We start from the raw sequence: 24,025 nt of genomic DNA, 5'->3' as shown, positions 1-24,025 counted from the left end.
TGAACGAGACGAACATTTTAATAGTTGAATGGTCTCAATAGCTCAAAGTATGCAGAAGTTACGCAGAGCCAAAAAACGTACGGAATAATAAAATTAAAATTAAAACTAGAAAATGCATTCCCTGAGGAAAATGCGAGTGGGAATGCTGAATTGCTGAGCCCGCACCAAAGCCATTCACCATAACCACTACACTATCTTTAGGACACACAGCTCCTTTCTCTATCTGCAAAGTAGAGAGTATGCTGACTTCCTGGTCGCCCCTCCCCCCTCAAGAGGTTTCCCCTCCCCCCAGGTCAGTGAGGAGGAATATTGCACTGAGGTAGAAAGCTATTTATGGAAAGAAATTCCATTACAAACGCCTTTTAATTCACAGACCAATACATTAATTACGCCTCCAAACAAAACGTAATAAATCCACAACCGTACATGCGATCGATACAGCGACTTCACCGTTTGAAAGACACGGCCCTTGTGAACGCATCGATATGAAATTTATGTTGATAAACTTAAAATTGTGGCCATGCCAGCGATTTAGAAAAGAGCGTCTTTGTGTGTTTTGCAGGAAAATTTTTTAAATTTTTAACATGGACGGTCAATGAGAGTGGTTTTGTCACTCTTGTCCTTTAGAAGCTCCTGGAACTAAAACTAAAATACGTATCACAAAACTGATCACATTGCCTGAAACCAGACAAGCATACCTACGTTTTGATATATAAATTGTGTATGACAAGTAGATCTTGTGGGCGTGAGAGCAATTTGTTCGCCCTTTTTTTAAAGATAATTTTTGTTTTCAAAGATCTCCACTCTAAAGGTCACATGACACACTCTAAACCTGCTCCATAGGATTACATTATAACCGATAAAAAAATCACTAAACGTAAATTGCGTTTTCACAAAAACCGTAAAAGATATCAATCTGAAAAGTCATGTTTGGATAGCTGAATATTTTGTGACCGCTTTAAAGTTTGTTTGGTGTCTGTAAGTGAAAGTATGAAGGAGCTGAAACTTTTGGCAGAACGTGTGTTTTGAAGCAGGAAAAAGGATGTTCTCATTGACTTCAATGTTAAAAAAAAGTGTCTAAAAGCTTAATATTTTAAAAAGTATAAATAGTACAAAAAAACTTGAAGAAGTCCCATCGTTAGCTGAATGAGACGAACATTTTAAAAGTTAAATGGTCTCAATAGCTCAAAGTATGCAGAAGTTACGCAGAGCCAAAAAACGTACGGAATAAAATTAAAATTAAAACTAGAAAATGCATTCCCTGAGGAAAATGCGAGTGGGAATGCTGAATTGCTGAGCCCGCACCAAAGCCATTCACCATAACCACTACACTATCTTTAGGACACACAGCTCCTTTCTCTATCTGCAAAGTAGAGAGTATCCTGACTTCCTGGTCGCCCCTCCCCCCTCAAGAGGTTTCCCCTCCCCCCAGGTCAGTGAGGAGGAATATTGCCCTGAGGTAAGGAAAGCTATTTATGGAAAGAAATTCCATTACAAACGCCTTTTAATTCACAGACCAATACATTAATTACGCCTCCAAACAAAACGTAATAAATCCACAACCGTACATGCGATCGATACAGCGACTTCACCGTTTGAAAGACACGGCCCTTGTGAACGCATCGATATGAAATTTATGTTGATAAACTTAAAATTGTGGCCATGCCAGCGATTTAGAAAAGAGCGTCTTTGTGTGTTTTGCAGGAAAATTTTTAAAATTTTTAACATGGACGGTCAATGAGAGTGGTTTTGTCACTCTTGTCCTTTAGAAGCTCCTGGAACTAAAACTAAAATACGTATCACAAAACTGATCACATTGCCTGAAACCAGACAAGCATACCTACGTTTTGATATATAAATTGTGTATGACAAGTAGATCTTGTGGGCGTGAGAGCAATTTGTTCGCCCTTTTTTTAAAGATAATTTTTGTTTTCAAAGATCTCCACTCTAAAGGTCACATGACACACTCTAAACCTGCTCCATAGGATTACATTATAACCGATAAAAAAATCACTAAACGTAAATTGCGTTTTCACAAAAACCGTATAAGATATCAATCTAAAAAGTCATGTTTGGATAGCTGAATATTTTGTGACCGCTTTAAAGTTTGTTTGGTGTCTGTAAGTGAAAGTATGAAGGAGCTGAAACTTTTGGCAGAACGTGTGTTTTGAAGCAGGAAAAAGGATGTTCTCATTGACTTCAATGTTAAAAAAAAGTGTCTAAAAGCTTAATATTTTAAAAAGTATAAATAGTACAAAAAAACTTGAAGAAGTCCCATCGTTAGCTGAATGAGACGAACATTTTAAAAGTTAAATGGTCTCAATAGCTGAAAGTATGCAGAAGTTACGCAGAGCCAAAAAACGTACGGAATAAAATTAAGAAGAAGAATAATAAAAAACGAATATCAATACTGGGAATGCTTATTAAAGCATTCCCACTAATTAAGAAGAATAATAAAAAACGAATATCAATACTGGGAATGCTTATTAAAGCATTCCCACTAATAATAAAAAACGAATATCAATACTGGGAATGCTTATTAAAGCATTCCCACTAATTAAGAAGAAGAATAATAAAAAACGAATATCAATACTGGGAATGCTTATTAAAGCATTCCCACTAATTAAAATTAAAATTAAGAAGAAGAATAATAAAAAACGAATATCAATACTGGGAATGCTTATTAAAGCATTCCCACTAATAATAAAAAACGAATATCAATACTGGGAATGCTTATTAAAGCATTCCCACTAATAATAAAAAACGAATATCAATACTGGGAATGCTTATTAAAGCATTCCCACTAATTACCGTAAAGCCCCCAAAAATGTGCGCTTAGTGCAAAACAGTGATGCTGCACTTATGTATTCCGGACAAAGGGAAAACCTAAAAAAAAACTACTTAGAAAGTGTGCGAAACCAATATATCATGAACTCAGTGGTGAATCGTATGTGATCATAACTCATATTAAAAGACTTCATACACAATATACATCACAATACAAAGTAAAGTGTCCATCACAGAACATATAGGGCCAGATTCACAGACATTTAAGTTGCTCCCCCGTGGCGTAATGTATCTGATTTATGTTACACCGCCGCAGGTTTACAGCGTAAGTGCCTGATTCACAAAGCTCTTACCTGTAAACTTGCGGCGGTGTAGCGTAAATGCGCTCGGTGCAAGCCCGCCTAATTCAAATAGGGCGGGCACCATTTAAATTAGGCACGTTCCCGTGCCGAACGTTGTGTGCATGCTCCGTTAGGAAATTTCACGACGTGCATTGCGCGAAATTACGGCGCCCCGATGTTTTTTTGAAATGCGACGTGAGTTACGGCGTTTCGTATTCCCGGACGTCTTTACGGAAAAAAAAAATCGAAATTCGACGCGGAAACGACGGCCATACTTTAACATGGCTGATCTAAAGATAAGCCATGTTAAAGCAGGTGTAACTTTGCGACGGGTAAAAACAACTAGCGACGACGTACGGGATTGCGACAAACGCGCGGATCTTCGTGGATCGCCGTAACTAGTCATTTGCATATTCTACGCCGACCGCAATGAAATCGCCACCTAGCGGCCGGCCTAGAATTGCATCCTAAGATCCGACGGTGTAAGTCAATTACACCTGTCTTATGGCTATCTATGCGTAACTGATTCTATGAATCAGCCGCATAGTTAGGACGGGCGGATCACAGAGATACGACGGCGTATCAGGAGATACGCCGTCGTATCTCTTCTGTGAATCTGGCCCATAGTTGAAACTTGTGCATAATAAAAGAGTAATGCCACGTACACACGACCGTTTTTCATGACGTGAAAAATGCAATTTTTTTAAATGGTCATTAAAAACGATCGTGTGTAGGCTCCAGAGAATTTTTCTCGACGTGAAAAATGGGCATTAAAAATTTAGAACATGCTCTAAATTTTTCACATTGTCATTTTTCTCATCGTGAAAAAAGGTCGTGTGTAGGCTTTAACGACATGAAAAAAACACGCATGCTCAGAAGCAAGTTATGAGACGGGAGCACTCGTTCTGGTAAAACTAGCATTTGTAATGGAAATAGCACATTTGTCACACTGTAACAGACTGAAAAGCATGAAGACTGAAAAGCGTGAATCGTCTCTCACCAAACTTTTACTAACACGAAATCAGCAAAAGCAGCCCAAAAGGTGGCACCATCTGAATGGAACTTCCCCTTTATAGTACCGTCGTACATGTTGTACGTCACCGCGCTTTGCTCAAGCATTTTTTTTCACGATCATGTGTATGCAAGGCAGGCTTGACAAGAATCATGTAGAAAAAAACATAGTTTTTTCTAGGACATTAAAAATGGTCATGTGTACGTGACTTAAGCTTCAAAAGGCATAGGGGCAGATCCTCAAAGAAATTACGCGGCGTATCTCTTGATACACAGCGTAATTTCAAATTTTGCGCGTCGTATCTTTGTTTTGGTATCCCCAAAACAAGATACAATGGCATCTGTGTTAGATCCGACAGGCGTACGTCTTCGTACGCCGTCGGATCTTAGATGCAATTTTTCGGCGTCCGCTAGGTGGCGTTCACGTCGTAATCCACGTCGAGTATGCAAATTAGCTATTTCCGACGATCCACGAACGTACGTGCGGCCGTCGCATTTTTTTACGTTGTTACCGTTCGGCTTTTTCCGGCGTATAGTTAAAGCTGCTATCTGGTGGCGTACTCAATGTTAAGTATGGCCGTCGTTCCCGCGTCTAATTTTCAAAATGTTACGTCGTTTGCATAAGTCGTCCGTGAATGGGGCTGGACGCCATTTACGTTCACATTGAAAACAATGACGTCCTTGCGACGTCATTTAGCGCAATGCACGGCGGGAAATTTTAGGGACGGCGCATGCGCAGTTCGTTCGGCGCGGGGATGCGCTTCATTTAAATGAAACACGCCCCCTACCCGCCCAATTTGAAATCCGCCGTGAGAGATACACTACGCCGCCGTAACTTACGGCGCAAATTCATTGAGGATTCAAACCAAAGCCAGGTAAGTTACAGCGGCGTAGCGTATCTCACATCTGCGCCGGGCGCAGCGGAGGTACGTGGATCTACCCCATACTGTATATTCAAGTCCACTTGTAAACTCCTGAAAATGAGTGAAAATCAATGTGCAATAGTGCCAAACCACTTTGAAATCAAGTGTCAGTTCCCCTACCAAATGATAACGATCTCCAAATTATAAGACATTAATAGCACTGAAGTCATCCAATTAAGGGACACCAAACCAAATACTACAGGCTCCATGACCAGGGTAGCTAAGATGTACATACCATAGCTTGACTGCAACCTTATTTACTTACTCCAACCTTAAACCCCTCTTAACCTTACCTATAATAATGAGACTACACTTGAGCTGGAGTAAAACTGGCCAACAACAGCCTTCTTTATTCATAAATATTAAATATATATATAACATATTTTAACTATATTTTAACCGTAACAAAAACTCAGATATCAGATGCTCCCCCCAGTGGTCTTTGACAGCACTTCCCAACATAATAATTTTCACTTCTTCACTGTGGGCCTTTTACCGTACTAGACCTCCAGGCGAAATAACACCAGCTCGGAGACAACCTGTTACCCGCAGTGCCGCCATTACCATCTTCAGCTAACCCTTGTAGACCCATAGACCAAAGATCGATCCCAACCTCGGACATGTGAACCCCGTCCCTGCGGAGATATGGCCCAACGTCTTTCTCCAGTTTCCTATGGCGGACCACCAAACCCCCATTCCGGACCACAAATAGATCCACCCTGTGGTTAACCTTGATCCGTGCCTTGTTTAGGCGGTCCACGGACCTAGCCAATCTCCAGGTCTTCCTGGCCACGATATCCGACCAAACTATCAGCATATCAGGGAAAGAGGTCCTAAGGCGTAAAAAAAAATCAAGCTTGACATCCTTTATGAGCTCGCCGATGGGACGACCACCAAGGTCATTGTCACCAACATGCAGCACCAAGACATCCGGTGGTCTGTCCAACCTCGCAAAGTGCCGCACTTCTGGTAAAACCCTAGCCCTCCGCATACCCGGCCTCCCCAACCAGCGAATACATGCCTCCTCCCTGGAAATCCCCAACTGCCTGCCATTAGGTCTAATGTTTGCCCTTTTTGCCCCCCAAAAAACAAAAGAGTGGCCCAATATCCAGACGAGGCACATCTGGATTTCACCTGAAAGAAATGAAGAAAAACCACAAAATAACCAGTGAACCACACAACAACAACCACCTTGCCCCCTGGACAGGATAACAAACCAGTAAACATTCCCCCTATTACCATTGCCAATCAGTGAGCCTCAGAACTTTACTCGACCACCAAATGTGGCCAAATATAGCTACGGAATCTCCTAGATTCCTACGACCTATCCTTTTCACAGCAGCCTCATCCAACCCACAGCTTGCGGTCCATAACCGACACCGACACTCCCCGCTCTAGGTTCCTAGCGACAAAATAGATGACTAACATCCTTACCTCAGCACCACCTGGGTCCACTCCGACCTGCCTGACAAACGCCCACCATTCGTTCCAAACCTTTTTGTAAGCCCCCATGTGGACAAACTCACAAGCTCTTTATCCATCCTGCGAGGACTCCATGCGATCGACCACAGCCAGCGAGGACACAGAGCCCCCAGTTGTTCTGACGTCGGGGCCAACTCCCGAAACTTGTCCCACTGAAAGCAAGACAATGCATCAGCCAACGTATTGTCCACTCCCGGGTGGTGCACCGCATACAGAAAAACATTCAGCTGTAGGCAGCGCAGTACCAAGTGCCACAGCAGCCGAATAACGGTTGTGACGAAGCTGAGATGCGATTGATAACCAAATTCCTGAAAGACTCACCCCAAATCTCCAATGCCAGCACCACAAAAAACAGCTCCAGCAGAACCAGAACTGGGCCAGGACTCCGCAATCCAGTGTCCCTGGTAAAAAGCCCCATACCCCAGGGACCCGGCCGCATCCGTGAACAAATCCAGATCAAAGTTACTTACCGGGCCTGACATCCACAACGATCTCCCATTGTAGTTTGACAAGAAGGTGTCCCACACCCTTAAGTCCTCCCGATGATCCCGTGTGATATAAATGAAATGGGAGGGAGACCTAACACCTGTGGTGACAAACAAAACAAAGTCAGCGCCAAAAATGTCCGAATGTAAGATTGCACCTAAAAGCAAATGTAACTAAAAGATGCAAACATATCATGTATTAAAAAATCAACATTGATTGGCAGCTAAAAGGACATGCACACCAGGAGTGGTGTGAAAGAAGAAAACAAATCTGAAAAAATCCTTCAAAGTAGCGCTAAAACAAAGAAGATTATAGGAGTCCCACAATCATAAAAAATGAAAGGTTTATTTAAAACTTGTATAAGTCTCAAAAGCAACAGTCTCCAGGTTGTCAGTTCTGTGATACAACACAGTACAGTGTAAGCTGACCGCTTGTAAGTGATCCTACGAACCAATAGACACAGAGTTAAGAGTCACTGAAGCGTGTCTGCACTCCGCAGACCTCTCCCATAGATGGAAAGTCTCACAAGTGATGAGCTTGTGACAGAAGCTGTGGGTACTGTATCGCTCTCTTACCATAACCCGAAGGGATGTATGGGACGTGCAGATAAACAGATGATCCGTCAGCTGTAGAGGGGAGGAAGGACGCTGTCGGACCCCGTGCTGTGTGAACAGTCGCAGCGCGCGCTCCTCTCAGACGAAACAGGACGTCTCACTGGCGCTGAGTGGGGGGCGGTGCTGACCTCGCTGATTGATGGGATGGGGGATCAAAAGTTAGGCTATGACAAGCCAACTGAAACGGAGAGCTGAATGGATACACAGGCGTTCTGGATCGTAAAATCAGAAGGATTCTGTGTAGTAGTCCATATGGAGGTGTTAACTCATTACACTGGCTACAATCTGGAGATAGCTGCTGCCACCACACTAAGACGACATGTATCGGGACTGAGCCCTTCATCAGGTCAATCAATTGATTGACCTGATGAAGGGCTCAGTCCCGATACATGTCGTCTTAGTGTGGTGGCAGCAGCTATCTCCAGATTGTAGCCAGTGTAATGAGTTAACACCTCCATATGGACTACTACACAGAATCCTTCTGATTTTACGATCCAGAACGCCTGTGTATCCATTCAGCTCTCCGCTTCAGTTGGCTTGTCATAGCCTAACTTTTGATCCCCCATCCCATCAATCAGCGAGGTCAGCACCGCCCCCCACTCAGCGCCAGTGAGACGTCCTGTTTCGTCTGAGAGGAGCGCGCGCTGCGACTGTTCACACAGCACGGGGTCCGACAGCGTCCTTCCTCCCCTCTACAGCTGACGGATCATCTGTTTATCTGCACGTCCCATACATCCCTTCTGGTTATGGTAAGAGAGCGATACAGTACCCACAGCTTCTGTCACAAGCTCATCACTTGTGAGACTTTCCATCTATGGGAGAGGTCTGCGGAGTGCAGACACGCTTCAGTGACTCTTAACTCTGTGTCTATTGGTTCGTAGGATCACTTACAAGCGGTCAGCTTACACTGTACTGTGTTGTATCACAGAACTGACAACCTGGAGACTGTTGCTTTTGAGACTTATACAAGTTTTAAATAAACCTTTCATTTTTTATGATTGTGGGACTCCTATAATCTTCTTTGTTTTAGCGCTACTTTGAAGGATTTTTTCAGATTTGTTTTCTTCTTTAACACCTGTGGTGGCAGCTGACAGCCGTCGCAGAACACCCTGCCCATGTGAATGATACGACAAGCAAAGTTCAATTTCCCCAACACCGACTGTAACCTCCAAAGCTGAATCTTGGGGAATGCCATGATCTCACAAATCTCCCCTATCAGCGCTGTCAGCTTCCCTTCCGGCAAGTGACACTCCATCGCTTCTGAGTCAATGACAATGCCCAGAAAGATGAGAGCGGTGGTTGGACCCTCAGTCTAGTCACCCGCCAACGGAATACCAAAAACGCCTCCCATGTGTTGCAAAGTGAAAAGCAGCACTGCACACACCTTCGATGAAGGGGGGCCCATGCACAAGAAATCGTCCAGGTGATGAATAATAGAATTTATACCTGAAACATTGCGAACCACCCATTCCACAAAGGAGCTGAATGTTTCAAACAATGCACACGAAATCGAACACCCCATAGGTAGGCAGTGATCGACATAAAATTCCCCCTGCCAGCAGCAGCCCAACAACTGAAAGCTGTCAGGATGAACCCGGGAGCAGGCGGAATGCCAACTCAAGGTCAGTCTTCACCATCAGCTCACCCTTCCCACAACGTTGTACCCATCCTATCGCTGCATTAAAGGATGTGTACGACACCATGCAGGCCTCCGGATCGATCGTATCATTGACCAAACCCCCCTTTGGGAATGACAGGTGGTGTATCAACTTAGTCGGCTCCTTCTTGGGTACCACCCCCAGAGGAAAAATCACCAACTCGGGCAAAGGACATTCCCGAAACGGACCAGCCATGCTACCCATCACGACTTCCTTCCCCAGCTTCTCCCCAACCACCCCAGGATGAAGTAACGCCGATCGCAAGTTTTTCTAAATCGGCGGAGTGGCAGACAAGGAGCAAGAAATCCTAAAACTCTCAGAGAATCCCTCCTCCAATAGCCGGGCGGCCGCCCGGTCTGGGTACCCATTTAGGAAAGGTTGTATCCTTTCCCCCCTCATTGGTGTTGTCCCTTTTGTTGCCAAACTCACTGGGTGGCCCTTTCCCCGTTTAAAACAGCGGGACCCATGATGAGATCCACCGCAACCAGAGCACTCTTGTTTAAAATGACATGCCACCCCAAATGTACAGGTTCTTTCATTATATTGCCAGCAGACTTCCAATTTTTTGGCGGCCGACTGTCCGGGGGAATTTGAACCGCCGCTCCCCCCTCCCCCCCAGAAAAAAACAGTCTCGGAGCCCGTGCTGAAGACATAAGCTTCATCCAAAGGCTGATATCTTTATGATCCCAGCGCAAGGAAGGCCACACAGCCTGGCGTTGCCGAAACTGCTGGTCGTACCAGAGCCATGCCACACTACTGTACACTCTATGGACCTCCCCTACTGCATCCATATAGCATAATAACACCGCAAAATGTTCGGGATTCTACTCCCCGATCACACTAGCCATAAAGGCGAATGCTTGCAGCCAATTAGTAAATGTGTGTGGAATAAGCCTATAGCGCCGCTTTTCCTCATCCTCTTTTTTGCTATCATTCGGCTTAACCCTACCTAGGTTAAACTTTTCCAGGGGTAAAAGCGAAAAAAAAATTCACATACTCACCCTTCACGATGTTTTCTTTGACCTCTGGCTTCAAGTATGCCCCTAGCAGCCCCTTAAAGCAGACCTAAACCCCATTGAACATCTGTGGGGCATCCTCAAACAGTAGGTGGAGGAGCGCAAGGGCTCTAACATCCACCAGCTATGTATTGTATACACTAGTCAGATAGCATTGGGGGATTGGAACTGAATTTATTATAAAATGATTAAAAAGCATTTTCTAGCAATTTTCGGTTTAATTTTTTTATATTATATATTTTATATTATTTAGGATACAATAACAAAAATATATCCACTTACACAATTATCCCACTCAATTCCAAATACAACAGGTCATTGCTCTGTAAAATGTATGTATTATCTAAAGGTTTAAAACCTATACTGCTGCGTCAAATTTAGAAAAGATGGTGAAATAATAAATAAATGTGGTTGTACAAATGTCCAATAATGCAAGATTGGAATTTTCATAAGAGTGGAAAGAGCGCGATCTATATTTCTGCCATGGTTGCCAAAAAGAAGAATAAGTGCTTGGTTGTTTTCTTTTACATATATATGTATGGAATTTTTTGAGTAGACAGCATCATGTCCATAGCAGTGACACCTAAGCTGATTTATAGCACCACAACTGGATGAGGAGCTTCAGTGCCAAAAGTTATTCCCGAGGCTACCAGCATAAAATGGTTATTTAAAAGTATGCAATGTAAATGCCCCACACTATTTCCTATCTCTCAGACCTCGTACACACGACCGAGAAACTCGACGGACGAAACACATCGTTTTGCTCGTCGAGTTCCTTGTGAAGCCGTCGAGAAACTCGACAAGCCAATTTTCTCCATTCCCGTCAAGGAAATAGAGAACATGCTCTCTTTTTGGCTCGTCGAGTTTCTCGACAGTTTCCTCAACGAAAATGTACACACGACCGGTTTCCTCGGCAAAAAAATATCTCCCAGCAAGCTTCTTGCTAATTTTTGCCGAGAAACTCAGTCGTGTGTACGAGGCCTTACTGTTAAATGTGCCACTAATCAAACAGTCTTCTGATAGGGGATTAGGCCACATTTGGGACTGCAGAGAGGGTATGGCAAAAAAAAGGGGTCCAGGTTCAAAAGGTATGAATGACCCAGCTATTGGTGGTATAAAAATTCAACATGGCAGTGAATTACTCACAGATTTTGTATTAACATACAAATAGCCGATATTCATACTGTACTTTTATTTCTTTTTTATAGGTGATGTTGAACTTGAATGGGAAGAGACAACAATGTAGAGTATAAGAAAGCCTGTCTTTATGTGGCAGAAGCCAAAACCACTCCTTCCTATGGTTAAGACAAGAGCAGTGAAGGAAAGATCATACAAACTCTATTAATGCTGTGCCTTAGACTACTGATGGTGGTGATGTTATGTGCACAGAACAGAGGACATTCAACTGTTTGCACTGCTGTGGTCTCATTGTCATGTCATTTTTTTTATCTTGAAAGAGATAAAACAGAGCCAAATGCAATGTATAGTATTACTGTCCTCTGTGTGGATATTCAAGATTGCGTCATATTTGCTTTTTGGATTTGCTGTCTAATTAAAAACACAATCTGTAATTGGGTATTGCAATGGCCGATTTTCATTGTAGATACATATTTTATATATGTGCTTGTATTTTGAATTTTGAGATCCCAAACTCTGATCCAGAACAGCTGAAGAGTGACCCTATGACACTACTGAAATATTTTGGCTTTTGCACAGCACACAGTAGCTCATCGGGGATACATGGGGCTATGAAGTTGCGACTGCCAATCTTTTTACCTTTCCTCTTTCGTTGTTACTGTATATACTTGCTGATGAGGTACTTCGTGTATCTCTTCTTTTTTACATTGTAGAATAAAGGTTTGATTTATGATACTCCCTGGTGTAACTATATATGTTTATCTTGGTTTTCCTTCTTGAAGTGCCCATATCTTTTACCTATTCACCTAAAATTACAAACCCTATTGTATCTAAACTAACAGTATTCATTATAACTGAAGAAACCTAAATATGCACACAATTGGTGGCGTGGTCTGTAGTGTTTAATTGGAATTCTTGTTTGATTTTTACAAAATACCAAAGAAAAGATCTGATCGGTTTAGCAACAACTCCATTATTATATTATTTTTATCTATCATTTTAATAAATTACCCCAATGATCCTAAAGCAGCCCATAGATTACATTTTCCTTCCACCACTGGTGAAAGGAAAGAAAATCGCTCAATGTGGTCAATGTTGATGGGGGAATGCCTCCTGCAGCACTATTGTGTTCTGTCAGTCAGCGGGGGGGGGGGGGAGACGGAAGCCTTCCCTGCCGGCAGAACACAATCTACTGACTTGAGTACAATCTGCCTGCCCATGCATGGATCGAATCTCAGCTGCTCCCTGCTGAGTTGGCTGAATTTCAATCCACGTATGGCCAGCTTAACATTACATCACATCATTTTATCCTGAAAATATGGGCTCTAGTCATCCAATTCTTATGCAACGTACACACAACCGTTTTTCATGATGAGAAAAATGCAATTTTTTTAATTTGTTTGTCAAAAACGGTTATGTGTATGCCCCAAGCATTTTTCTCGAGAAGAAAAATGGGCGTTAAAAATTTATAACCTGCTCTATTTTTTCTCGTTGTTTTTCACGCCGTGAAAAACAGTCATGTGTACGCTTTTTCGAGGGGGAAAAAACGTGCATGCTCAGAAGCAAGTTATGAGACAGGAGTGCTTGTTCTGGTAAAACTACAAATGAGAAAGGAGAAACTGCAGGTGAGTGCACTATGCAATCAATGTCCTCTCAGAAACCGTGGGTGCCAGCAATACACAAAGCAAGACTCGAACAGGAAAATATGGACGGCCGCACACCAAAAAACCTTTGAAAGGTAGCCTTTAATGGTAAAAAAGGAAAAAGCACTACAAAGCACAGCAAGCAGTGTGGTATATATCTGACACGTTTCACACTGGGGTTCAGTGCTTAGTCATTACACATTGTGTAACTAATACAGTCTGGATATTTTACATTTTGGGATCAATAGACACAAGGGCCCAGATTCTCGTAGCACTTACGCCGACGTATCTACAGATACGCCGCGTAAGTGTCAATGTGCGCCATCGTATCTATGCGCCGTGCCCATAGATCTAGATAGGCCTGAAAATAGGCTTCCTACGACCAACGTAAGTTTCCTACGCCGTCGTATCGTGGGTGCATATTTACGCTGGCCGCAATGGGCGCTCCCATTGATTTACGATTCGAATATGCAAATGAGAGAGATACGCCAATTCACGAACGTACTTGCGCCCGGTGCATTAATATACGCGGTTTACATAAGGCTTACGTCTGGCGTAAAGTTAAGCCTCATAAAGCAGGTGTAAGTCATGTTAAGGTATGGACCATGGAACAGCCGTCGTATTTTATGTCGTTTACGTAGTACTACGTGGATAGGGCTGGGCGTAGGTTACGTTCAGTGATTCGACGTATCTTAGGCGTTCGTTCCGACGTGATTCTGAGCATGCGCACTGGGAAGCGTCTACGGGACGGCCAATCATTTGCATGGGGTCACGGCTCATTTAAATGTATCAGGCCCACTTCCACCTACTTTGAATTAGGCCGGCTTACGCCGAGGAATTTACGTTACGCTGGCGCAACGTTGGGAGCAAGTGCTTTGTGAATACCGTGCTTGCCTCTCTGTGTTACGTCGGCGTAGCGCATATGAGATGCGCTACACCGGCATAAAGATGCGCTCAGGTATGTGAATCCGGCCCAAGGACTTTATGTTATCCTTCCCAGGTCCATATTATTATGTCTTTAAAGTGTTACTAAACACAGGCCCCTGCATTCACTATATCTGGTCTCCCACAGTACACAGAACATGGAAATGCAATTATTTTAATAAATTAAACTGCTAAATACTTTTTCTCATCAGCAGTATATAGCAGCCTTGGTGACTTCTACCAATGTCTAGTTAATACTTGAAGAAGGAGTTTTCATTCTCCCCCGATTGTCCTATGAGGCTGCAGGATTTGTAGACACAAGGACTTTCATGTTATCCTTCCCAGTTCCATATTATTATGTCTTTAACTACTTAAGGACCTTGGGCCAAATCCACGAAGAAGTTATGGCGGCGTATCTATTGATACGCCGCATAACTTCTAGTTTGCTCCGGCGTATCTTTGTTTTGTATCCACAAAACAAGATACGCCTGAAGCTGGGCTAGATCCGACCGGCGTACATCTTAGTACGCCGTCGGATCTAAGGTGCATATTTACGCTGGCCGCTAGGTGGCGCTTCCGTCGATTTCCACGTTGAGTATGTAAATTAGCAAACCCACAAACGTACATCCGACCGGCGATTTTTTTTTACGTAGTTTCCATAAGGCTTTTTCTGGCGTAAAGTTACCCCTGCTATATGAGGCGTATCCTATGTTAAGTATTTAACGTTGTTTGCGTAAGTCGTTCGCGAATAAGGCTTTGTGTAGAATTACGTTCACATCAAAAGCATTGGCTTGTTGCGGTTTAATTTGGAGCATGCGCACTGGGATACCCCCACGGATGGCGCATGCGCCGTTCAGAAAAAACGTAATTTACGTCGGGTCAAGATGTATTCCATTTGAATTGCGTGCCCTTACGCCGACACAGTTACACTACGCCGCCGTAACTTACGGCGCAAATTCTTTGAGGATACGGAAAATACGCTGTAAGTTACGGCGCCGTAGTGTATCTGAGATACGCTACGCCGGACGGAACAATGCGCCGCGCTACGTGGATCTGGCCCATAGATTTTACTGTTGTGGGTTTAGTAAGGCCCCGTACACACGACCAAACATGTATGCTGAAACTGGTCCGCGGACCAGTTTCAGCATACATGTTCGGTCACGTGTAGGCGCGAGCGGGCAGAATTCCAGCAAACATTTGCCCGCCGGGCCTTTTCCCAGCGGGCAAATATTCCTGGACTTGTTTTAAAACCGTCCGCTGGAATCCTGCCCGCTCGGACATGTATGGTCGTCAGTACAGACCTACCGTACATGTCCGAGCGCCCGCCGTCCCTCGCATGCGTCGAATAACTTTGACGCATGCGTGGAAGCATTTAAAAGGCAGGCCCGCCCACGTCACCGCGTCATCATCGCGGCGACGGCGCAGACACGCCCCGCGTATTGTTTACGCGCGGACTTCTGTACGATGGTTAGTACAGCCATCGTACAGAAGTCCCCGGGCAGACATGTACGGTGAAAACGGTCCGACGGACCGGTTTCATCGTACATGTTTGCCCGTGTGTACCCGGCCTAACACTTTAAAAAAACTCCATAGATGAGGATTTCCACAGTTGTTTGTCTTTTCACTTTCTCCAAGAAGGCCAGAATGATGATGTTGCTTCAGGACACCTAAATGTAGTTTACATAATCCAGCAATCCATTTGTGAAAAATTTTATTGAGCATATGCATATTTTATAATAAATATTATTATAGTTAAAAAAAATGGAAAACTTTATTTATTTTTTTAGTTTTGAATAGAGTGATGAAGTGTTACCACTCCCATTAAGTATTTACACCTGTTTGCCTGTAATTCCTCCTCACTTTTGGTTTTCATCATTGTCTTTAATACAGAAAGTGATGGGGAACCCAACAGTTTAAAGCTGTAATAAGAGATGGGAGAAAATTTCCAATGGGGCCACATGCTGTGGTGGCAACTGTAAGGGATTTCACCTCCTTTCGGAGATATTTCCTCTCACTTCCTATTGAGTCTCTTGGAGAGTAAATGGGGAAAAATATTCCTGTAAAATTATCAAAGTAAGAAAATGCGAATAAAGACCATACCTATTCAAAACTTAAAAAAATAAATGCTTTATATACACTTTCATAAGCTATAATGAATTTCACAGATTAAGATCTGCTCCTTCTCAGTTACCGTATTTTTCGCACCATAAGGCCCCGTACTCACGACCAAACATGTCTGCTGAAACTGGTCCGCGGACCAGTTTCAGCAGACATGTTTGGCCGTGTGTAGGCCCGACCGGACCATTTTCGGGCGGATCGGACAGGTTTCCAGCGGACAACTGTTTCCTGGACTTGCTTTAAAACAGTCCGCTGAACACCTGTCCACCCGGACATGTACGGTCGTCTGTACAGACCTACCGTACATGTCCGGTCATCGACGCGGCGACACCGCGGACACGCCCCGCGTATTGTTTACGCGCGGACCTCTGTTCGATGGTGTGTACAGCCATCGAACAGAAGTCCCCGGGCAGTCCCCGAGTAGACATGTCCGATGAAAACGGTCCACGGACCGGTTTCATCGGATATGTCTGCTTGTGAGTACTCGGCCTTAGACGCACTTCCCCCCCCCCCACATAAAATGGGGGGAAATGCCTGTGCGTCTTATGGAGCGCTCGGCTCCTCAGCTGTGGCTTGCCTACTTCTCCCTGTCAGAAGAGAAGCAGGCACTGTGAGTATGTGACAGGGACCGTGTCCCCCCTCCTTTTCCGGGCATACCACGCTCTCTGTTTCCCCTCCTTCTCCAGGCACACCACGCTCTCTGTCCCCACTCCTTCTCTGGGCATAGCGGGCTCTCTTGTTCCCCCTCCTTCTCCGGGCATACCGCGCTCTCTGTCCCCACTCCTTCTCTGGGCATAGTGGGCTCTCTTGTTCCCCCTCCTTCTCCGGGCATACCGCGCTCTCTGTTCCCCCTCCTTCTCCAGGCATAATGGCTCTCTCTTCCCTACTCCTTCTCTGGGCAGCAGCATGAGCTGAGCAGGAGAGCTAAGACATACAGAGCGGGCTATGTGTGCATTTTATTTCCTCACCCTTCTTCTGTCTGCAGCAGGGGTTGGGATTAATAAAGCAGCAGCAGGACTGAGCAGCTTGCAGAGGGGGACACTGATTTGCAGGCAAATAGTGTGCAGTAACCTCTAGTAACTGGATGGTGACTGGCAATGTGTAGTAACCTCTAGCAACCAATCAGCGAGCAGTAATGTGTAGTAACCTCCTCATAATTTTTTTTTTGTTATTTTCCTCCTCTAAACCTAGGTGTGTCTTATAGTCAGGTGCGTCTTATGGTGCGAAAAATACGGTAATTGGCATTTTCACTAGAGCATGCGTGTCAGTCACCATAATATATCATCAGTCAAAACAGCATTACCTTTTTTAGGAAAACATTAGAGCCTGAGGCTCTAATTGGCTTTAAAAAGGTTGGGCTTGGGGCGCCATGAGCCCACCAACTTGTAAAATTAGCTAATCAACATTCGCTATTGTCTTCCTGCTTCTCCTTCTGGCCAATCAGGACAAGAAGCGGGTCTTAAGACCAGATCGCCCGGGTGGAGAAGCCACAGACCTGAATAAGTAAGTGCGGACCTGACGGGGCAGTTTGTTTGCGCCCCCCCCAAAAAATGGAGCACCAGCCGCCACTGATTACATTAGGATTTGCATTATAAATTGGTAGTTTAAAGCTTCTGAAAAAGTCCTGAAAATACCTCTAAAATTTTCTGAACTTCAGGCACAAAAACTTTCAATCGAATATGCTCCATATTAATCATAAAGGGCATTCACTTTTTATTTGCAATAAATGCCTTTGTGAGTCCAGTTATTACCTTGTAAAGATAGCAGTCATCATTACTGTGCTATACAGTATAAAGCCTATTTAGAGAGCAGAGGTGTGGGAAGGATTTAGCAGGTCAAACCAATACGGGCTGCCTGCAGAAAACTAGGGGGGGGAGGGGATACAAGACTAGTCGTCCTGCACAAAGTGAGAGAGCAGCATTGACTGGTCTTTGTTACAGGAAACTCCTGCACAGAGGCAGTAATTCACGCTGCCTTAATGTACTAATTTAAAATATATAAAAAAAGAGCACAAAGATTCAAGTAAAAATACTCCTTTATTTAGACAATATGGCCCGGATTCACAAAGCACTTACGCCAACGTATCTCGAGATACGCCGCGTAAGTGTAACTATGCCCCGTCGTATCTGTGCGCCGTGGCCACAATCTGAGATACGCCTAAAAGTAGGCTTCCTACGACCGACGTAACTTGCCTACGCCGTCGTATCGTGGGCGCATTTGCCGCTCCCATTGATTTTCTATGCACACATGCAAATGAGGGAGATACGCCGATTCACGAACGGTGCATAATATATGTGATTTGCGTAAGTCGTACATCCGGAGTAAAGTTATTCCCCATATAGGAGGCGCAACTCATGCAAAGGTATGGACCAGGGAACAGAGCCGTCGTATTTTACGTCGTTTACGTAGTACGTGAATAGGGCTGGGCGTAGGTTACGTTCACGTCTTAGGCAGTGAACCGTCGTATCTTAGGGAGTAGTTCCGACGTGATTCTGCACATGTGCACTGGGATGCGTCCACGGGATGGCGCATGCGCCGTTCGTTTTAAGTACTTCTATGGCGCTTGGCCCATCATTTGCATGGGGTCACGCCTCATTAGCATGGCTCACGCCCACTTCCACCTACGCTGGCTTACGCCGAGGAAACCCAGCGTAGATTTAAGAGCGAGTGGGAGCACTGGCTTCCTGAATACTGTGCTTGCCTCTGTATATTAGATACGCTACGCCTGCATAAATATGCGCCAATGTATGTGAATCCGGGCCAATTTGTTTATCCTGGAGTTCAGCTTTAAAAGGGGATCTCTGTCTTGTATACATAAGACAATGATAGGATCTACGACACGTTATTCAGCCCTAAAGAAATGTTAGTATTTATATGCAGTAAAGCATTTTATTGTACTATATTGCTACCTGCTCTTAAATTTACTATACACAGTACAACAAGCACTTCATTGCACGTAAAGCTGCAGTGGGGTGCTCCTATTTCGCACAGTATAGAGAGAATATTTATAACTTAGCATGTCAGCGGAGAATACATACAGAGAGCCATCTGGTCCTGCTGTGATTTATTATAAATAAAGAGAAAGTCTATTGTTTTAGCTTAATTCCTGGATGTTAAGAGACTGAAAAATTGAGCTAGATACGTGATATCCATGAAATTATTGCTCAATTCACGTTAGAATTTAGAAATGATCTAAGCAGATTAGGTTTCCCTCCAAAACAAAATTCCAAATAAAAATGAGATGATTTGGGTCTGTTCGAAAGTGCCATAAACACTCCTATAAATACTGTTTATAGCAAAATCTACAACAGCAGAGGAACAGTGTAATGTTTCAATGGGTTTCCTACTCATGTTTAGCAGGGACGTGTGGGTTTAATGTTTGGAAGCAAAAAATATAACAGTAAAAATTAAAGGTATGGTATATATTATCTAGGTGGTTAAGATTTAAAGTAGAACCCTAGCCGAGTCTTTACTAGGTTTTTATTAAGGGCTGTATGACCAATGGGGAAATTTCCCTTTACTTCCTGCTAGATCACTCACTATCCTAAATCTAATAAGAAAGAGGTTCTTTAAATCAAAATGATAATGATTTTGGTAATACGAACATGTGCCCCACAGATTCATGAAGAGCGTAACTGCAATGTTTTATGTAGCGCGCAAAAAGGTTTAGAACCTCTGTCTGATTGTCATAATTTAAAAGATGTAGGGGGAAGGCACTTGATCTGGAGATGATTGTTAAGGTAAGTCTGTATTGTGGTTGAACAATGGTATATGGAGAATATTAGCACAACAACAAAGATATACAGTGGATATAAAAAGTGTACACACCCCCGTTAAAATATAAAGGAAGGAAGTTGGGACTTTGAAATAGGTATATATGTCAAGGCTAGGAAGTAGGATTAAGGAACTAGAGGTCACAAGCCTTGGGACTTTAAAGGTGTTGAATATTGAGATATGAAATCACTGATACATTGTATACAATTGTCGTTCCCGCGTTGAATTTTAATTTTTTTTTTTGCGTAAGACGTCCGGGTATAGGAAAGGACGTAACGCACGTCACCGTTCAAAAAATTACGTCGGTGCAACGTCATTTCGCGCAAAGCACGGCAGGAAATTTCAAAACTGAGCATGCGCAGTACGTTCGGCGCGGGAACGCGCCTAATTTAAATGATACACGCCCCATTTGAATTAGGCGGGCTTGCACTGGACGGCTTTACGCTACGCCGCCGCAAGTTTACAGGCAAGTGCTTTGTGAATCAAGCACTTACGCTGAAAACTTGCGGCGGTGTAACGTAAATGGGATACGTTATGCCGCCGGATTTCTACATGAATCTGGCCCATAGTTGTTACATTAAAGCATACTGGACAGACAATACCACTCTCTCAACATGTTTCGCTCGACAGAGCTTCCTCAGAAGATTTTTGATGTGGTGTCTATTGTGCTATAAACAACGGATGATTGAATAAATGCTCATGTTAAAAATGTGGTATGTATATAAAACATACAGGTTGACATAAATATAAAGATTATGCAAGTAACAATGAAATTTTTTAATAAACATCAAGTATGGGGCATAGAAAAACATTTATGTCAGTAATGGCTACAGGGATAAAACAATAAAGAACCTTACCAGGACTGCTTAATATGTATATATCACTTGTAATTTGAAATGAAGAGATGCAAGTTTCATATGTGCACAGAAACACCATGGGCCAGATCCACAGAAGAATTACGCCGGCGTATCTATTGATACGCCACGTAATTTCAAAGTTCCCACGTCGTATCTTTGTTTTGTATCTAAAAAACAAGATACGACTGCATCTGGGCTTGATCCGACAGGCGTAGGTCTTAGTACGCCGTTGGATCGTAGGTGCATTTTTCCGCTGGCCGCTAGGTGTCAGGGAAGGTTCCCCCTGCTGGTGTTACTGCTATGTTATCCTTGGGCTGCAGTAGTGGCGTCCACCAGCGGGGCGTTCTTAGCAGTGTGGAGCACACAGCCCTTCCTGCGTTCAGGTGTGACCTGAATGCAATCAGCACGCCTCTATAAATACCCGGCGTGTGTAATCACTCCTCGCCCTGGTATCGTCATACCTCCTGGACCTGAGCTGGTATTTGACCCTGATTTCTGGACCTGATCCTTGATCCCTGCCTGGACTTGTCCTCCCTGTGTCCTGATTCCTGTCCCCATCTACTGACCTCCCATGTGTATGACCTTGGCTTGGCTCGTTTATGAATACGGTATTCCCCTTTATTTGTACATACTGTTTGTTGTTTTATTGTGCACTGGTGGTTCACACATTTGTAAATAAACACCTTTTATTTCACTACTCACCTTATTTGGTTCCTCTGTGCGGTCACACAGTCTGATCTACCAGCATTCCTGACACTAGGTGGCGTTTTCGTCGAATTCCGCGTCGAGTATGCAAATTAGCTAGATACGGCGATCCACGAACGTACGTCCGGCCGGCGCTTTTTTTTATGTCATTTGCGTTCGGCTTTTTCCAGGGTATAGTTACCCCTGCTATATGAGGCGTACTCAATGTTAAGTATGGCCGTAGTTCCCGCGTCGAATTTTGAACTTTTTACGTCGTTTGCGTAAGTCGTTCGCGAATAGCGACTTGCGTAGAATGACGTCACCGTCATAAGCATTGGCTTGTTCCGGGTTAATTTCGAGCATGCGCACTGGGATACCCCCACAGGCGGCGCATGCGCAGTTGAAAAAAAACATAATTTACGTATTTACATAAAACACGCCCCCATCACATCCATTTGAATTGCGCGCCCTTGCGCCGCCAAAGATACACTACGCCACCGTAACTTATGGCGCACATTCTTTGAGGATTCCAAAAAAAAAAAAAGTTACGGCGGCATAGTGTATCTTAGATACGCTACGCCCGACGGAAATATGCGCCAGGGTACGTGGATCTGGCCCCATATCTCTTTGCATTGATACTCCCAGGACTTGCAGAGAAGGATAAAAAGTTTTTTGGGAAGTTTTTTCCTGTAGGAAAAACAACACTGAATGATAGAGAAAATAAGCAATATATATAGAAATATAAAGATCATAAATAGAAGAAACCCAGTTATCTGTATAGCAGGGATATGCAATTAGCGGACCTCCAGATGTTGCAAAACTACAATTCCCATCATGCCTCTGCCTTTGGGTGTCATGCTTGTGGCTGTCAGAGTCTTGCTATGCCTCATGGGACTTGTAGTTCTGCAACAGCTGGAGGTCCGCTAATTGCATATCCCTGCTGTATAGGATGGGAAAAATAAAAATACCTTCAATAAGTCAGCTGACTTATTAAAGGACTTATTAAAGGTATTTTTATTTTTTATACAATGTATCAGTGATTTCATATCTCAATATTCAACACCTTTAAAGTCCCAAGGCTTGTGACCTCTAGTCCCTTAATCCTATTCTAAATTACTGGGATGTGGTGTTTATTTTGATTCCTCTTTTTTACTCTGCCTCAAGGCTAGGAAGAAGTCAATGTTAGGAAAATGTGTATTTATTTTCTATATAGTGACAAAACATTTCACAATGGGTATATGCATAAAAAGTCAGAACGTTTTGAAAACATGCTGCAAACCATATAACACATATCAAAAAGAATGACATGGTATGGCATGAATGGCTGGCCTCCATATCATAGACAATCTTTTTTAGTAAAATCTTGAATGTAATGAAGTAAAAAGGCATGTGAAGCCCTCTGTGTAAACATGGTGCATCTATATAAGTCTGACGCATTTCGTGGGATAATACCAACTCTTCAGGGGCAGATGCAACAGTACTCTACAAAAGTAGAGGATATAAATGACCAAAGATCTAATATGCGTCTAAAAGATTGTTTTGTCTGCCACTGAGACCTGCGATGCGCTTTTAGAACCCCTCCCTTTTCCACTTTCCCCCTCCCCCTTCCCCCTCTCCTGCTTGTCATGGCTGGAGGTGGGGTTTGGGTGGGTGTGTCCCCTGCACATCAGCACCACGCTGCCGCCCCATGCGCATGACGTCTTTTTTGGCATTGTGCTGCCGGGGCATGCTTTGTCATCTTGGTTGACATTGGAGAGTCAACCTCCCTAGAGTGACGCTGGTGCGGGACACATTGGAACTGCTGGGAGCATATAACACGCTTACTTGGTGGTAGCTAGTCCCCTGTGTAGCACATCTTGTATTCACATGCACTGGGCTTTTGGACCACAATCCTCTGTAACACTAAGGCAATCTTCATGAGAGTTCCTTCACTCCCTTGGTTTAAAAATGTCGTGGGGGTCCCCCAAATCCACACCAGGCCCTAATCCGAGTATGCAGCCTGGAAAGGGGGGACAAGCAAGTGCTACCCCCCCCCCCCCGAACCATACCAGGCCACAAGTCCTTAACAAGGGGGGTGCTTTGAGGCTCTGCCCCCCACCTTAAAGCACCTTGTCTCCATGATGATGGGGACAAGGGTCTCTTCCCAACAACACTGGGTGCTGGTTGTGGGGGTCTGTGGGCAAGGGGCTTATCAGAATCTGGAAGCCCTCTTCTCCATGTGAATAAGCGGGCCTCCCGATTTACAGCTGAATTTAAAAAAAAACATTGCTGGAAATAGAACATTTTGAAAAAAATAGCATGGGGGTCCCCCCAATCCATTCCAGGTCCTTTGGGTCTGGCATGGATGTTAGGGGGAACCCCACACCAAAATTTAAAAAAAAGTGCGGGTTCCCCCCAAATCCATACCAGACTGGTATGGATTTGGGGGGAACCAACACATCTTTCCTTGCCTGCCAGGCTGTATACTCACATTAGGGCCTCTTGTGGATTTGGGATACCCCCACGCCATTTAATTTCAAATTTTTTTATTATCGGCAATGTTATTTTTTTAAGAAAGCTTGCAGCCAGGA

At 43.9% G+C, this 24,025-nt stretch overlaps 1 protein-coding gene across 1 annotated transcript in view; it reads left to right on the top strand.

Annotated features, from left to right (window-relative positions):
* PTPRQ (protein tyrosine phosphatase receptor type Q) overlaps nucleotides 1-12,190 on the top strand; it is a 326,169-nt gene extending 313,979 nt beyond the window's left edge. Inside the window, exon 48 of the mRNA XM_040341603.1 lies at nucleotides 11,527-12,190. Within this exon, the coding sequence (XP_040197537.1) occupies nucleotides 11,527-11,564 (38 nt within the window). The 3' untranslated portion in view covers nucleotides 11,565-12,190. The remainder of the gene's footprint in view (nucleotides 1-11,526) is intronic.
* The last annotated feature ends 11,835 nt before the right edge of the window (nucleotides 12,191-24,025 follow it).

This window comes from Rana temporaria, chromosome 3, assembly GCF_905171775.1.
Source record: "Rana temporaria chromosome 3, aRanTem1.1, whole genome shotgun sequence".
NCBI lineage: Eukaryota > Metazoa > Chordata > Amphibia > Anura > Ranidae > Rana > Rana temporaria.
Note: the sequence above shows the minus strand (reverse complement) of the source record. Positions and strands in the feature narration are given on the sequence as shown.